General features: G+C 51.7%; 1 protein-coding gene across 1 annotated transcript in view; it reads right to left on the reverse strand.

Moving 5' to 3' along the window:
• The window catches only part of LOC111148644 (calmin), a 106,681-nt gene that overhangs the window by 18,880 nt on the left and 69,626 nt on the right, over positions 1-18,175 (reverse strand). The window contains exons 2-6 of the mRNA XM_022505395.1: positions 14,938-14,999; positions 10,305-10,400; positions 7,795-7,878; positions 2,711-2,803; positions 753-943 (exon numbers count right to left, since the gene is read on the reverse strand). Coding sequence (XP_022361103.1) covers positions 753-943; positions 2,711-2,803; positions 7,795-7,878; positions 10,305-10,400; positions 14,938-14,999 — 526 coding nt within the window. The remainder of the gene's footprint in view (positions 1-752; positions 944-2,710; positions 2,804-7,794; positions 7,879-10,304; positions 10,401-14,937; positions 15,000-18,175) is intronic.

Genomic DNA, 18,175 nt, shown 5'->3' on the forward strand with positions numbered 1-18,175 from the left:
TTGTTAAGTGCTATAAGACCGTGCAAGGCGCTTTCATGAGCTTGCGTCACTTAATCCTCACGGTCCCGGAAGGTGGGTAAGTTACCATCTTGCAGGCGTGGCTGTGATGTGCCAGGAGGGCACCAGGTCTCTGTGTGGCCCCACAGGGGCGTGGCTCCCATCACAGGTGACCTAACTTTCCAGCCGTCCCCACCCAGGGTTCACCGCCCAGGGGCCCCAAGAGCCGTCAGCTGGCTGCCAGTAAAAGTCTGACACAAAATTGCAGAGAGCCCCGACCTGCTGGCACGGGGTCACCCAGCAGCCCCAGGACCTTTGCTCTGGGTCACCTGTCTCGGTTTTGGCAAGGTTACACCTAACAGAGCATGATACAGCCTTTATTGTTCTTAGTGTTTAAGTTGGTACAGACTCTGAAAGAGCCCCTGAAGCTTAGCAGTGGATACGTACCCATCATGAAGATCCAAGAGCCTTTCTCACTTTGGCATTAAACGGGGCAAAGCCCCTTTGATTTGTATTCCTATCTTCCTGTCAGTTTTCTGCAAACCAAGCGCTCTGCAAATGCCGCTCTGCGTGCGCAGAAACTGCAGACGCACAGCGCTCCCTGCTCTCAGAGCCTCTAGGAGGCAACAGGTGCATAAGTTAACACATGTTGATGTCCCCTTCCTCTGCCCCAACCCCCAGGGTAGCCGCCCCCCCCACTGCCCTTGGCCTGATGACAGCAAGTGCTGGGCGGCGGACAGGGCCCGAGGGCTTACTTCCTCGTCTTCCTCTGCACCCATGCCAGCAGGGTCCTGATGGCCTTCCTCTGATCCTTCACTGCTACCGCTAGGCTCCTCTCTGTGGTGGGCGTGGGTGGGAAGGAAGAGTCGGAGTCTGTGCCCCCCGAGCCAGGCGACAGGCTGGAAGATGGAGAGTTTCTGCTGAGATTGCCCGTGAGCTCCTTAATCTGGAAGGAAAACGGCATTTCAGGCCCCGGAGACAGTCCCAGGGCAAACCCTTCTCTGCCCGCCCCCGGCCACGAGGAGCCTGGCTGGAGGGTCCAGCTCACACACAACCAGTTCTCCACACAGGGAAAAGCCGCTTCCTAAAGTACCCGTGACCGCCAGACTGTTCTGTGGGGCTGGTGGTGCGTGTAGACATTTCCCAGGGATGCTTGTTTCTTCCTGGAGTCTCTCTCTTTTGGAGCTTTGGCCATGCACGCCTGCGAGGTCTTCCTGACCTGCTTCTGCCTATACCTTTCCTCTCATGGCTTATCGGTGCCAGGACGCAGGAGGCTGTTTCAAGCCCCATGCCTATGTTCCTCCTGGTCCTGCTGCCTGGATGTTCTTTTCCTCCATCACCAGATTCCTGGCTCCTATCATGCGGCTCTCGCACGAAATACAGAACCCCAAGCCCTGCCCCAGAACTACAGAATCAGAATCCGCATTTCAACACCTCCCCCAGGCAATCTGTACAATCTGTTCGCACAGCGAAGTCCGAGAACCGGTCTAACGCACTCCTACTCATCCTTTAAAACCCAGCTCTGGCGTCACTTCCTCTAGGAAGTTTCCTCACTCCCTTCCCTACTCTGAGACAGTTGCTCGTGCTCTGCATTCTAACAAGACTCAGCTCATACTCTGATCAGAACTTGCACCACACAGTTCTGTACTATGGGACTGCCTTGTCTGTGGTCCCAGAGTGTCAGAAGGGCAGGACTTTGTGTGTGAAGAGCCTGGCACGTAGGAAGACCTCACTAGTCATTTACTGAATGAATGAATGAATGAATGAATGAATGATTGGGGGTAGATTTAAGGCCTTGACCTTGGACACATTTTCAGGAAGTTTCCAGCATCGATCGGAGAGTTTCATAAGAGACATTAGTAATTGGAGCCTGTATATAACACTGGTTTTTTTAACGGCTTTTTTAAGTTCAAGGCTCACACAGAACTGGGTCTGTTGTCCGTAAACCTTGTTTGTGCGCATTCCTCTTAGCAACGCAAGCACCGAGAAAAAAGTCCCAACACATTGCCACTGGGCAGGTCACTGTTACTCCTGGCGGGACAATTCAATGAGCCAGGACTTTCTATTTCAGAAGAGGGGATTTTAGAAGACAAAATGTCAGCTTATTCCCTCCTGCTCGGGGACAAGAACTTGAGCTTGTTTTAAATGCCACCCTCAGACTCCAGCCACCAATTCTGTCCTTCCCTATAAAATCCGTGTTTCCAAAAACAGGCTGAAGTCACCAAGGATGGAGAGCAGGGTCTCACCTGTCACACATGCCCCTTCCCATAGCCATCCTCCCCACCGACTCCTTAATTCTCTCTTCTGCGCGTCGGTCATTTTAGTAAAGTAAGTCCAAGCTCAGTTTTTGGTTGGAATGACATTTACTTCATTCATTCATTCATTCATTCATTCATTCAGTAAATGTCTATTTCCCTGCTTTACAACAAAACGATTTTCTGAAATAAATCTGTAACTCCCTAAGTCCCAAGGGGACGGCTCTACCCTTCTGGAGGACGGAGCTCACATCCCTATTAAAATCACAGGGACCCAGATGGTCAGCAATCAGATGGCCCCTGGTTCTTTCTCAAGACGCAGAGAAGTCACAATCTGTCAGGAACACCACACGATCTCACAGTCTCCCTCGACGTGCCCACCCCCAACCCCCACCCCATTCTGCTGGCCCTAACCAGGCTCAAGGAGATCATACTGTGTGTCACAGAAGTCACTTTACCTGGAAAAAGAGGATTATGTTCCATATCAGCCCAAGAACCAGAGAGGGGTTACCGTCTGCTATTTCTGCTGCGTCGATGCTAACCAGTTTAACCTGCAGAGAAGCAATTGAGGAGCTTAACATGGGGCCTTCCAGAAGGTTGCAGCCTGTTGCTGTGTGATGCCCTCATGGGCCTCTCGCTCTTTCTCGTCTGTATCACTCAGGCCTGCCCGAGGCCACCTCAGGGACCCTCGCGTGCAGAACACACGTAAATGAGTTTATTAAACGTGTCCAGAGTACCTACCAGTAGCCGCTATCATAAGTTCCTCATAAGGAGGAACTCGGTTCGACCTCACAAGCACCCCACAACGTAGGTGCTTCTGTTATCCCTACGTGTCGGGTGAGGAAATCTCACCGAGGCCAAATGTGACGTGCCTGAGACCCAGAGCCAGGAAAGGTCCTGGTCATTGTTTTCAAGGGGAGATGGTGAGTGCCCGCTATCTGTTTGCATGCCGCGCCAACAGCACAAAACCTCCACATTTAACACACGTTTGGACAAACACAGAGCACCAACAACAGCAATCATGGACCACTGATGGCTAAGATAATTATCCACTGCTAAGTGCAAACAGCGGCTTGCGGGGGGCGGGGAGTGCAGGGTGGCTCAGTCGGTCGAGCGTACAACTCTTCATTTCGGCTCAGGTCATGATCTCGGGGTTGTGAGATCGAGCCCCACGTCGGGCTCCTCACTGGGCGCAGAGTCTGCTCAAGATTCTCCCCCTCTGCCCCCCCATCCCCTTCCTGCCTCTTTCTCTCTTCCTTCTCTCTGAAAAGAAAGAGAGGGAGACAGAGAGAGAGAAAGAAAGAAAGAGATAAAGAGAGAGTGTTGGTATAAGACTTATACCCTGAGTATCTGCACCGTTACCAAGTATTTTGGTTAAAATGCTCCCATTACACAAACTCTTAGGGGACTAACCTATTTATTTAACTATGTTCTGACCACGGGATGATGCTTTTGGTGAATCCCTACGGCACTCGTTTTCAAAGTGTGTTCCCTGGGCCAGGGGCAACAGCATGGCCTGCGATTTGGTTAGAATACACATTCTCTCCTCATCCTCCCGAATCAGGAATCAGGAAGTCCGAGAGCGGGGCCCAGCCCCCTGCCTTGGAACCAGAGCTCCAGGTGATTCTGATGTGCACTCAGGGTTGAGGACGTCCCTTTATCCTGCGAACAGAATCTGAGTGCACAGATCCGGGCACAGATCCGCAACCACCTTCTGGAAAGGGCGGGAGATAACCACAAGGGTTTGTGGGCCACACCGGCCTCGGGCACATTGGCTTCTTTCCTTCCCAACTCCTCTACAGAAGTAAAAACCATTCTTTGGGGGCAGAGAGGAGAATTAAAGTCAGTCAAGTTCTCCTCCCAAATCCACCCGGCAAAATTCTGCCAGGAGACCCTGGAAAGGAAGAATGTGGAGCGCATCTCACTCAAATATTCCTCTCTCGCTCCTCCTCGGGCCTTTTAACAACTGTCCACGCGGGTCTCAGGTTCTCTCAATGTGTCAGGGGGATGTGATGACCCCCGTCGGTAGGGCTGGGCTTTCCTGATTGGGGGAGAGACTCCCAAGGTCCCGGTCTGCCTAGCAGAGAGCACACGATTCTGGCAGCTGGGAGCCCGGAAGGAATCCGTCAATGTTGTGAATTCAAGGGCTGATGGAATTTGGGTCCGGCGTTCTCTTCATGCTCCTCAGGGGCAGCCCCGTCCCGAGGGAGGAGTCACCTGCCACATGGGGGCCTGCTGTCTCCGGACACCCTTCGCTGACGGCCCCCCTCCCATCAGCGATGCCCTGCACTGGGATCATAGCAGCCCACGGGCCTGTCTCGGGCCTCACCCCCACCTGGAGGAAGCCGAGCACGGCCCTCTGAACTGGGCTTTTATGGGAAACCTTCCCAAGCCAAAAAATGCCAGAGCGGCCTTGTTGGGAGACGCTAAGTCGGCTGGTGGACCAGCCCCGGAGGATGACAGAGGCCGGGCCTTCCCGCCTTAGCTGTGGGCTTCCCCAGTCCTACCTACGCAGCCCGCCACCCCGGCTGCCCCCTGCCAACCAGGAAGGGATCATGGCTCCTTTGGATGCCCCTGGTGCGACACGCAGCGTGCCGGCCACGTGAGACCTCTCCCGCCAGACTCCAGGCTCCCCGAAGGCGCAGGCGTGCTTCTCACGCAGCTGTGGTCCCCAACCCTGGGCACAACCCAGGCCCATAGAAGACACTTGTTCAATGTGCTCCGAAGGGTTGTTGGAAGCAGACCCGCCATCTCCGCTGCCCACACTGCAGGCCCAACAACTCGGGCCAGCAGACAGGGCAGGGAAGGGCTGGGGGTCGACCAGCAGGAAGGAAGAGCAACGAACCTCCCAGGCACTAGTTCCTAGGCTCTACGCTATCACAAAAAAGGCCACTTTGGAATGGGGGAGACACTGCCCAGAAGAGTCATGCCCGGTGCTCCCTTCCAGAAGCAGAGATGCAGGGGGCAGGGAAGAAGTCAGAGCAGGTGCCCACGGAGCCCTGGCCCACGGCCAGAACTTGGCTGACCTCCACCAGGCCGGGCGCACCCAATTCTCAATTCTCTCTTCTGTGTTTTTAGCACTTTCATTTTACAGACTTGGGGACTGAGGCTCGGAGAGTCAGCCTGATTTTCCCGGGCTGGAAGCCCGCCAGGTGTGCTCCAGGACCCGTGCTCCGAGCACCACAGGAGCCGACGCCAGGGTGAAGCCAACGCCGCGGACCAGCCAGACATTTTCATGAAATGTGATCTGCTTTTTAAAAAAAAAAATGGCTTGGGGGCGCCTGGGTGGCTCAGTGGGTTAAAGCCTCTGCCTTCAGCTCAGGTCATGATCCCAGGGTCCTAGGATCGAGCCCCACATTGGGCTCTCTGCTCAGCAGGGAGCCTGCTTCCTCCTCTCTCTCTGCCTGCCTCTCTGCCTACTTGTGATCTCTGTCTGTCAAATAAATAAATAAAATCTTTAAAAAAAAAACGGCTTGGGGTGCCTGGGTGGCTCAGTCAGTTGAGCCTCTGACTCTTGACTTCCGCTCAGGTCATGATCTCAGGGTGTGAGACTGACCCCCCCGTCGGGCTCCGTACTCACCGGGGAGTCTGCTTGCGTTTCTCTCTCCCCCTCCGCCGTTCCCCCCACGCATGCGCACTCTTACTCACTCTCTCTAAATAAGTCAGTCTTAAAAAAAAAAAAGAACAGCTTTATTGAGCTGTAACTCACATTCCGTTCCAACTCACCGTGTAAGCTCTGTCAGTGGTTTTTGGTATACTGATGAAGGTACGCGCCTGTCATCACAATTTTTAGAACATTTTCAGCACCTCAATAAGAGACTCCATACCCTTGAACTATCACGCCTCTACAACCCTAAGCAGCCATGAATCTATTTTCTTTTTTTTTTTTTAAGATTTTATTTATTTGACACAGAGAGAGAGCACAAGCAGGAACAGCAGCAGACAGAGGGAGAGGGAGAAGCAGGCTCTCCGCTGAGCAGGGAGCCCAATGTGGGACTTGATCTCAGGACCCCGGGATCATGACCTGAGCTGAAGGCGGATGCCTAACCAACTGAGCGACCCAGGCGCCCCTATTTTCTGTCTTGAAAGATTTCCCACTGTTGGACTTTTCATATGAATGGAGTCAAAGAGTAACGTCCTTTGTGTCTGACTCCTGTCCTACGGCACAATGTTTTCAGGAGTCCACCATGTTGTACTTCACTCTTTTTCATGGGTGAATAATATTCCACCGGGGGACAGACCCACTTTGTTCATCCACTCATCTGCTGATGGACACTTGGGCTGTCTCCGTCTTCCTTTTCTTTTCTTTTTTAAAGATTTATTTATTTATTTATTTGAGAGAGAGAGGAGAGGTGAGAGGGGCAGAGGGAGAGAAAGAATTCCAAGTAGACTCCATGCTGAGCATGGAGCCTGACTCGGGGCTCGATCCCAAGACCCTGAGATCCCGACCTGAGCTGAAAGAGTCATCTACTCAAATGACTGGGCCACCCAGGCATCCCGAGTGCCCTACCCCTTTTTGGCTGTGTGAAAGCCGCTGTAGTAAACTGTACCAGGCTTCCTTGCTGCCATCACCTGAGCTCCCTCCTGTATCTGGAGCTTTCCCGACAGTATGGGAGGCAGAGCCCACCTCCTTCAAAAGGGAAAGGGCTTTCCCTCCCCCATGGTAACGTGGACCTGGACGGGATCCAAGCATGGTGGCCCAGGCCTTTGAATCTGAATGTATGACACTGAGAGTTCATTCCAGGGGCCGTACAGTGGATTGTGCACATGGGTCCTTACACTGTGGGGAGGCGGGCTCTGCAATGGTCCTGGTGCCTCACACCCCTGGATTCCCTGACGCCTCAGTCCAGTAAGGCACTCTCAGTGCACTCAGCAGCCCTTCCACGAATTCCTTTTCTGCTTACAGCAGCCCAGGTCAGCTTCCACTGCTTACCATTAAGAACCCCACATGCGTCACACCTGAAGTTTTCTTGCACGCTCCGATATGTGGGGCAGCTGTGGGATTTCTACCCAGGCTACCTGGTGAAGCTTTAATGGAAGAGCAGCTCTGGAAAGTTGTGGAAAGTCCCTCTATGACCGCCCCTCCCCACTTTTGAAGGACATGAAGCAGAGCCCAAAACACAGAAAAAGCTAACTTCAGTCTAGAAAGTTCCTTGCTAAGAGGAAGTCCCCACTGTGGCACGCTCGCTGCATCATGCTTCAAAGGGATACAATTTTAGTATATGTGCTGCCGAAGCGAGCACAACTTCAAAGGGATACCGAAGGAAATGTGAAATACTAAAGTCAGAGGGCCAGCCTCCTGGTCTACCCTTCCCATGGCTGGGTGCCCGGCAGAGACGGCATCGGATCGACAGGCCACGGCGGGCAGGGAGTCAGGGACCATCTGTCCAGTTGAAGGCTGGCCAGAGGGAATCCTGTTATGTTTAAATTTAAATTTTGCCGTGTTAGCAGGGTCCCCTTTTCACGCTTCTCCTGTGACTGGCCCTCGTCCTTCTCACTGCAAGAAAAGCTTGTGTTAACAAGATGTGTTTCAAATACTTACGTTGCTATCTTCCAAAAACTTAAGTGCTTTCGCTATGTTGTTCAACCGGAAAATGCGATGGGATGAGGACTTGTAGTCTTGCAGCTGCAAGACAGAACAGAGCAAACAAGTGGTGAGTCCAGCAGAGGCACTCCATGGCAGCGGGGCTGTGGGGCGGGCCTGTGTCGCTGTCTCTTTCTCATTAACCCCAAGAGACAGTTAGGGGCTCGCAGCTGAAACCCACCCCTTATGTACGGTCCTTGGGACTTAAACTCACTTGAGTTGGTGAATGGGGAGGACCTAGGCAGGTTAAACAGGGGACAGATTTATCAAATTGTTCTCTCTGACCCGGCTCCTAGCTTTGATATCGACCCCCATCCAGAGACCTCCAGGGATGCGTTCTCCCCACGCTGATGGTCTTGTCAGACAGGGAACACCAGCCGGGGTGTCCCTACAGCTGCTAAATCAGCCAGCAAGTCCCTCCTGCCAACAGCAGATGTGTCTGTTTTCTGCCAGGAGCTCTGTGGACAGTTGTCCCGGGTCAGAGAAAGAGGCAGAAGGACAGACAGGCAGAGAGAGAGACAGAGGGAGACAGAGAGCGAGAGAGAGATAGGCTTGTAGAAGCTGAAACTCTGAGGATGGTAGTTGACCATCCCAAGGAAGCGCCTCCGGTTGGGTGGGTTAACGTTACCACCGGCGGGGACCTGCCAGCCAGGCTAGCGGGCAGGCAGAGGCCAGTTCTTAGCTGGGCTCCAGAATCAAAGACCCCCCAACACAGGTCCACCAAGGACATGGTATCTATCAACCAGTGGCCTGGAGTGCAGAGTGGGAGCGTGTGTCGCTGGAACCACAGAACAAGGAGGATACACTTTTGCAGGAAGCCTGTGGGGACTGTGCTGCTGGCTCATTATCAGCCCTAAGGAAACGAACCCTGTTTTTACTGCAGTGGGTCCATCCCTTGTGAGAGTTCATTATGAGATTCCGCACAGCCCCCCTGGAGTGGCAAACAGGAATCTTCCGTTTTGCTTTGGGAGGTGAAGACGGGAAGGGTTAAATGGGTACGATGAGATCCCAGCAACAGTAGATCTGAAAGCAGGATGGGCTCTTGACTTTAACTATAATTAGAAGTAGATCTGGAGAGGTCCGCACTGGCCGAGCTATAGGCTGGCAGAGTTGTGACCATGGCTGTGCCGTCTCTTCTGCCGCCACGGGGAACAGAGGCCATATCAAATGCTAGACTCTAGAGTATGGTTTCTCAACATCAACAGCACTGGCATTTTGGCCGGGTCCCCATACCCCCTCAGTGGACATCTGGCAATGTCAAGTGACATTTTTGGCTGTCACCCCTGGGGGTACGACTGGCATCCAGTAGGTAGAGACCAACGCTGCTGTTATAGATCCTGCAATGCCCAGGACAGTCCCCACGACGCAGAACTATCAGACCCAAAATGCCAACAGTGTTGGGGTTCAGAAGCCCTGCTCTGGGAAGGGGAGAGAGAAAGGACCAACCTGCACACATCGGACACATACAACATGGAGAGGCAGGGTGGAGATCCGCAGTAGAATGACCCTTGAGCTTGGCTGCTTGAGTACGACACGGTCCTATCACACTCGCCCCTTATATGTGGTTTCACTTTCAGCTGACTGCAGTGCAGAAGCCGAGGACCCTCCTTCTGATGTGTGGTCAGAGGGTCAGAGTGGCCTCATGCTACGTCATGGACCTACGTCACTTCCCCTCGCTTCCTCTCACCACGTGGGCTTGATGTCATCTGACATCATCACAAGGAGAAGGAGAAGGACAGGACAGTAAGGCATTGTGAGAGAGGGAGAGTTCATATTCACATAATTTATTTTTAATTTAACTTATTTTTTCATGTTCATGTAATTTCTATGACCGTATGTGGTGATAGAATTGTTCTGTTTTATTATTAGTTATCCTTGTTAATCTCTCACTGTACCTAATTTCTAAATTAAACTTCATCACAGGGATGTGTGTATTGGAAAAAACATAGCATAGACGGGGCTCCGTACTGCTCCCAGTTTCAGGCATCCACTGGGGGTCTTGGCACATATCCTCCGCAGGTAAGGGGGAATGACTATACTTAAGAGAAGGTTCTAGAAGCCAGCAGTTGTAGTTTTAGCCTCAGGCGGGTAATGGAATCCGGTTGGCAAGATGCCTTTCTCCTCCAACTTCCTGATTCTTGGCTAGTTACTATAATGCCTGGAGAGCTAAAGTTTAATGATCTAGTTTCCATCTTTACCCTTAGCTGACCCCCGGAAAATACTGAGCATTTATTTATTTACTTACTGAAGTGTATTTACTTAAAAAAAAAAAAAAAAGATGCTGCTTAGCTGTCCATGATTGTATCACTCTTGGTCACTGAGAAAGGAATGTCACCCTTCCAAGTTTCTGGTCACGGGATCAGGCATGGCCAGGCATGGATGCACACATTATAGCTGTGTACTGAACACAAACCAGCAGTGTTTTCCTTTGCATCTGATGTCTCCCTGACCCTCTATGACATACGTACCAGATTTCGCCCAGACAGGACTTCTAACAAAGCCATTAGGATTTTGCCATCTTGTATATCAACGAATAAATCTTTAACTTCTAGAGGTGGGTTGCACTGTTGAAGAAGCGGAAGAAAGAAGCTGATTAGCAGCCTATGTAATTCACCAAACTGTGCCCGAGCTGCAGGTCTCCCCCAGGGGAAGATTTCTATGCATCCAAATCTGGGTACAGGCAGTCCCTGGGGGCGGGGGGAAGGCACACCTGGGCTGGTGAACCGTGGAGGAGACTTGGCACCAAAGGGCTGATCACAAAAGGGACCTTGGAGATCCCTGGGACCCTGAGATCTGGGACCCCCCATCCGCATTACATTACATCCACACTTCTCCTTAAGGGGAGAAAGAAAGGGTATTATCGCCCTCCATAGACTAAAATGATTCTAGCAGGACTTCCAGGAAATTACCTAGTATAAGCCCTTCACTTCAGATTTGGGGAAACGGGAGGCTCAAAAATGATTCCAGCAGGACTTCTAGGAAATTACCTAGTATAAGCCCTCCACTTTAGATTTGGGGAAACTGAGGCTCAAAGAGGCTAGGTGACACCCCTAGTGTTTGGGCAGATCTGCTCTTTCATACCATCAGTTATGTTCCTTCATCAGGACGCACTGGCTGCCCACGGGCGCTGTCCAGACCCACGCCACAATGGCATAATGCTGAGTCAGTGACCCTCTGGGCCTCAGTGCCAGTGTCCACAGGGATTCCCCGCCTCCCACACTGCTCCATCTGTGAACGTGACCATCCTGACGTACCAACTGACCCTCATCAATCTTCAGTCCAACTCTGGAGGTGGCGGGACCCCTGGCGGAGGGAGCCAGGAAGGCGGCAAGTGTGTGTGACTCAGCTGTGGTGAGTAGGGGCCAGATGGACAGATTGGACGACTGGCTCAGGAGGAGAATCCCTTCTCCGCCCCCCACCCCCACCAAGTTCGTAGGCCTGTTAGGGACTCAAAGGTTGGAAGGCTGATTTATCCATAAGTGTTCGTGTATATTTCTAGGTTTAGCCACAAAAGTAATCCATGCTCATTTTACAAATCAAACTAATTAAATTGTATAAAAATGTTAATTAGCATTCTGAACGCCACTCCCTTGGTTCTTCTCCAAAAGCCAGACTTCTGGAGAACCAGTGTAACCTCAAGACGCTCCTCTTACCTGTTCCACTAAGAATCAAGGGAGCTCCTGAGTTCAAATCCAGGCTCTACCCTCAACAGGAACTGGGCCTTGGGCATTTTCCTTAACGTCCCTGGGCCCAACTGTCCTGGTCTGCGAGGTCTTAGAGCCACACGTAGGCTTCCCTGGGGCAACTCGGCTCCCACCATCTGGAGCATGAAGGAGGCCTGGGAGGGCAAAGCTGGAGGCTGCCTGGGGTTTCCTCTCTGGGCCTGGATGCAGAGAGATCGACTGTCTAGGTGAACTGTGTCCACCAGGAGTCTTGCTGGACGTGTGGCCTGGGGGCTCCCAGGGCTGCCTGGAAACCGTCAGTCTGAGGCCCCAGCACACAGATCTCCAAGCGTGTTTTTCCTGGAACCCTGGCCTGGAGCAGAACAGCGTCAGGGTGTCTTACGGGGACCTGGGGGTGCTGAGAAGGAGTCTGAGCGCTTGCACCCCATGCTTCCATCAGAGAGGTGCAGCTCTTACTGGCCTTTCTTTCGGGTTCAAGGTTAACACTTTGCCTGAAGAAAGGTTGCTGTTGACCAAACCAGCTTGGTAACAGGTCCTTCAACGCCCTATGATTAGAACTTAGCGTACAGAATCGCAGGGAACAGACTCTAGAAATGCACATTTGTAATACGCCCTCACCTCAGCGTGAATTCTCAGTTTAGTTTTTGGTCGTGGGGCTTTTGGCAATATTGCAACAGGTGGGCCCTGCTCCTGGGTACAATGAATGGGCCGTTCACATGGGACACAGGACTGAGGGGTGGGGCTGGCAGCTGGAAACCAGCCAGAGACTCAGGGGTCCAAGCAGAGCCTCGGAAACACGGAGGAGCTGTGGTCTGGGCACCTTTTCCCTCCGGGAAGGCCTCCTTCCTGTGATAGCTTTGGACAGTTCTTGTGTTCTTTTTTTATGAAGGAAGGTGGCATTTCCTTACCCCTTATATGAGCCCCCTAACCCCCCGTTAGTCCAAATACAGGCCGATTCCTCCTGCAGGTGCACAGAAAAGGGATCTGCTTCTAGGGCAACAGTGCCTTTTAACCACCAGGCAAATTATTTTCTTTGCAAACCCCCACAGCTCCCTGGGCACATTCCGCTCGGAACGTGACGGCATCAGGTTACAGAGACTCTCACGGAAATGTTATTCCTGCTAACACGAGGCAGAAAAACGTGACGCCCGGACAAAACACCCCCTGATAGATGGACTAACAAATTTTCCAGGTACCAGCCCCGGCCACGGCCAAGCCTTGCTTGGGCGTCGAACCCGGAGAGTAATTTCCACCGACAGCATCTGGAAGGGCCTCTGAGCAGCAAATGGGGCCTTGGCCGGAGGCCACGCGGCGGGACGGCAGCGGGAGACATTGAACCTGCTCCAGCGAAAACACGGCCGGGGCCCCAAATGTTCCGCGGGCTTCATGAGATTGGTATGGCCGAGTAAACAGCACCCCCAGGGCTTTCTTCATGATCTAACTCCTTTGGTAAATGAAGGAATTTTTCCAGAAGCCCCAGACTCCGTAAATATCTCTGACAGCCTTCAAATTGTAGTTAAGCCCAGGTCCCTGAGCGGTTCCCGGGTTTCCTTGACATGAAAGGTTGGCCTTGAAAGTCTCCAGGTTGGAAACATGGCTGTTAATTTCGCCCTGTTTATTAGGCATGGGTTTCAGGTGTTATCTGATTTATTCTCAGAGCGGGGCGACCCACCTGCCCCGAAGAAGGGACGGGGGCCTTGGCCAAGGAGGCCATCCCTGATCCGACAGGCGCGGACGGGGGCTCCCCTGAGGCTGGTGAGTGTGTGTATGGGTATTTGCTGCATTACGCTCTGTCCTTTTCAGTATTTACTTTTCAATTAAGAAAGAAAGAAAGAAAGAACTGCTATGGCTGCCCTCCATCCACCAGGAGGAATTTCCAGCTAACACACATCAGGCATTAATTTAAGAGTCCTGCGAACTTAGATTGGGGGAACGGTTTTCCTTTTTTCCAAAAATAACACTTCGCAATGCACCAAGAGTCGAAACAACTGGCAAGTGATTTGTAACTTTGTATCCTGGGCAGTTCGGGAGCCCTCCTGGGTCCAGGGGGCCCCACTGTGCAGGTGCGGGATAGAGGTGTGGGTGGTCAGGGGCTGCTCAGGGAAACATTACCGACCCCAAGGTCAATGGCACGAATTAGAATCTTGGTCAAGAGCTGCACTTCCGAAAAACCACAATTATTTTCTTGGCGATCTCACAGATTTCCCCCATGACCCCTTCTTCTGGGTTAACTCTACGGGCAGTCAGTAGCTGCCTCTGCACCTTCTCGGAGGACAGGAGAGAAGAAAATCCACACACCTAACCTCACTAAAGTGGGAAACTTGAACATGATCAACTTTATAAGGAAACGTGCAGTGGGCTGCATCCATCGGGGGAACCACAAAGTGGAATTTAAGAAGAAATGATGGGAAGGAAATGCAGCCTGATGAATCAGCTGTCTCTTCAAATCATCTCTCCTCCCCCCACCCTTGGCAAGTTAGAATGTTCCCTGCCTCGGGGGTAACTGGTGTGTGTGGAGGGCTCAGAGGGCTCAGATTTCCACCGGCTCGGCTCGGCTCGGGGCTGGGCCGGTTATCCACTCTCCAACCCGCCTCTCCTCTGCAGCTCATCCTTCTGTCTGTTTCCCAGGGGCTGAAACAGCCGCTTTGGTTTTATGGTGACCGTGTGTGAGAAGTCTGCAGACAAAAATGCAATCCCAAATTGTCTGGCCCCAGAGTGTCAGAAAGAAAAGGGGGTAAAAGAAGTTGAATGTCAAGTTGAATACAGAGGAGAAGCCACTGGAAGAGGTTCCTTCTTGGTTTTAGGAAAACCATTTCAGGTCTCAAAAGCCTCTTCCCTCATTGGTAACAGGAGGGGGAATGAGGGTTGTCGTGGGGATTGAAGGAGACGTGTGATGCGCAAAGCCAGAGGCAACCAAAGGGGCACGTAATATTGCTGGTCAGTAGCGATGTTCTGTGATTAACAAGGGAATCTGGCTTTGTTAAAAGGTGTTGAGTTCTTGAATAAATCAATCCAAATACCTACAAATGACGCTCACACAGAGGGTCCCCTACAGTCCCCCTAGGACTGGAAGCCCAGCCCTAGCCCCACCCCAGGTCCCTCTGTTCATGGAGGCATCTGGGGTGTTCGACAGTGAATGTCTTCAAACATGCTCTCACTGATTCCTATTTAAAGACAGACCCTTTCCTTCTGCAACTGGACTGATCACCCCACGAGGGCAGAACCCTGTCTTAACGTCCGTGTTCCCAACACAGAGCTGGACACTTGGCAGTGAAATGTACTCAGCACATGTTTAAACGAACGCGTGAAAAAAGCAACAGCCAAAAACACCGAGCTACCCCTCCCCTCCCACCACGCTCCTGCACGGACACTCACGGATGAATCGGTCACTGAACGAAAGGCCAAGAGCCCCGCTTACCTTCTCTAGATGCAGGTTTACCCATCGCGTAAAGGTTCTCTTCTGCACATTTTCCCTTTCCACTGAAAACAAAGAAATGTCATTAGCTGGGTAAAACAGAATACAGGCAAAATGCTGCTCTCCTCTTCCCAAGAGGGGTTCCAGGCGGATGGCAGATGGACCCCAGCGTGCCCTTGTATAAGGGAAGTCCTTCCCGGAACGGGGTCCGAGACGGCTTACGTGGCACCTGGAATCCACTCTCCCCCAGCCCAACCCCACAGCCCCTTAACGAGAATAAATAACCACGAATTCAGACACACAGAACATGTTCTTTCCAGTAGGAAAACAGAGGCATCTGCCCAACATCACACAACCAGTCAGGTTATTCCCATTTTACTGATGATGAAACAGAGGGACAAACCGCTAATACGCAGCCAAGCTGGGACTCGGCAGCTGGATTCCGTGTGTTTCCCACTGGCTCCTGAGCTCTGCAGAGTTAGCTGGCTTGGTGCCCTGGGACTCTGGGACCCTGGGACCCCGGGACACCCCCCACCCCCCGCACCACAGCTCAGGCTGCCGCGCCCCTCAGGAAGCTTCCTTGAAATGTCTGAGCCAGAAGACTCCTGAATTACTAAGTTCTGGATTTCAACATATTGGAGGAACGTATCACACGTGCTTAAAACCATTCCATGTTTCTTTAGCAATAAGAAAATGGGAGGCAATTCATCTCCCGGGGGAGCCAAGGGGCTAGGGTTTTCTGTAACCACTATGGTTCTTTTTCCCTCTCAGCCTCATTATTAGGTAGATAGTGGTGCCTGTAAATCAAATTTTAATATTGTGGCTTTCAATCTTTTTAATTGAAGAGCCGGCAGACAGTAATTATGCACATTAACTGCTTTTTTCTCATTTTCCTCCTTTTCTGTAAGGAAAGGTCACTTAGCAAGCAGGCGTAGGAATTAAAGATCTAATTCCAGTAAACTGTGTTTTGTGGGTAGAAGAGGAGGAAAGGAAAAGAAGTTGATAGAAATGAGGGAAGGAGGGAGGGGGGCATTTGCTGAGGGCCAGGGGCTACAGAGACTCAGGGTTTTCCAGAAGACTGGAGCGCGCCCTGCCCCCAGCCCCACGTGGGACCTTTCTGCCTCTGCAGTGTTTGACATGGTATGGGTGTCCCACAGCTTGGTGGCCATTTCTCTGTTGATGGCACTTGGCAGTTTCCAGTGTTTCAGCGTCACAAGCAGTGTGGCAGTGCACATCCTTGTGTAAGTGCACATCCTTGTGTAAGTGAGTTCTTTGGGCACAAGCGTATGAATGTATGTCTCATGCCTGACAACTGAAAGTGCAACCGCAGAGGCGCAGCGGTGGGCACATTTAACATTTTAATAGCTACTTCTAAATTGCCCTCCCAAAAGGCTGCCCTCGTTTATACTCCCCCCCCCCAACCTGTCTTTAAACAAGTTTATGGGATTGTAAAGTATTTACACACACATTCAAACACTCAGGCTGGTTTCTCCATATGGCTTCAGAGAGAGCAAAGTGCGTCCCCTGAAACAGAAGTGCATTCAGTGAGAGCCTGAGAGAACCTGGTTTGGACTGTTGGTTTAACTACATGGAAGGCTACAAAAGAGGAAGTGGGTGTCTGTTAGTCTATGTATGCCTCATGTATCTATCCATCCAGCCACCCATTTGTCCATCTATTCATCCTTGCAAATATCCATCCATCCAACCATGTATCCAGCCATCCAATCATACATCCTTCCATCCGTCCACCCATCTTTCCACCCAACCATGTATCCATCCGTCCATCCATCCATCCATCCATCCATCCATCCATCCATCCATCCTTCTACCCAACCACATATCCATCTATCCATCCATCCAAACATGCATCTATCTATCCATGCATCTATCCATCCTTCCAACCATCCATGCAACCTTCCATCTATCCATCCAACCTGCCTTCCTTCCTTCCTTCCACCTAACCATGTATCCATCCATCCATCCATCTTTCCACCCAACCAAGTATCCATCCATCCATCCATCCATCCATCCATCCATCCATCCATCCAACCATCCATCCATCCACCATGTACCCATCCATCCTTCCATCCATCCATCCTCCTGGCTGATATTTAGTGAGTGATCATTACATGCTAGGAACTACGTCAGACCCTGTGGGCAAAGTCAGAGATAAAGAACACATTCATGGTAGGATTTCTGGGTGGCTCAGTCGGTTAAGTATCTGCCCTTGGCTCAAGTCATGATCTCAGCATCCTGAGATCGAGTCCCGCATCGGGCCTCTTGCTCGGCAGGGAGCCTGCTTGTCCCTCTGCTTGCTGTTCCCCCTGCTTGTGCTTAGTCTCCCTCTCTGACAAATAAATAAATAAAATCTTTTTTAAAAAACCACATTCATGGAATCTGCACCCCAAGAATTCACAGCTAAGCAGGAGAGAAAACATGGAAGCTAAAAGGCACATATGAAGACAAAATAAATTACAAGTTTCCAGGGCTGATAGGGATGAGAGGAGGTAATTTCACACCCTGGGGAGTACTCCTCCAGGGGTCCTAAGAGGATCCCACAGTAGAAGTGAGACATGGAGGGGGGCTCCTGCAGGCAAGGGCAGTGTCCCAGCCCTGCCCTGCCCCACAACCAATCTCTGGGAGGCTTCATTTCCCTTCCAGCCACCGCCCGTGGGTGAATCTTAGCACAGATTAGCTTTGACAGCAAAGCTGACCCACAGGAGGGCAACATGATGACGGAAGACACCAGGGGACCGTGAGACTAAATCACAAATAACAAATGAATCCCAAACTGAAATAGGGTATGGAGACTATAATTTCTGGACCTGAAACTGGGACACATTGCTCAATACACAGGAGAGAGAGACTGTGCGAATTTAGCCTGCCCCAGAATATCCCCTGTGAGCCACACACCACTAGCTGTGCAACCTTGGGCAAGTTCACGACAGCCAACATACCCTTGCCTTAGTCTCCCCTCTACAGAAGGAGGAAAACTGTGCCTTCCTCACAGGCATGCGGCGAAGATTCACGGGCATCACCCCCACAAGGCTCCACCAGCAGCTGCTAAGGGAGGGCCTCACGGTCACACGGCGCACCCGGGACCCGCAGTATTCCGTCTGCCGTCTCGGCACCAAAGTCTGACGATCTTTCATGACCTTCTCCATTTCGAGATACCCTACCCCACCCCACAGACTCTTTCTACTGCTGGCCCGCCAAGACTCCATAAACTTTATATAGTTTC

Source organism: Enhydra lutris, unplaced genomic scaffold (assembly GCF_002288905.1).
Source record: "Enhydra lutris kenyoni isolate GAN:26980312 unplaced genomic scaffold, ASM228890v2 scaffoldscaffold20, whole genome shotgun sequence".
Lineage (NCBI taxonomy): Eukaryota > Metazoa > Chordata > Mammalia > Carnivora > Mustelidae > Enhydra > Enhydra lutris.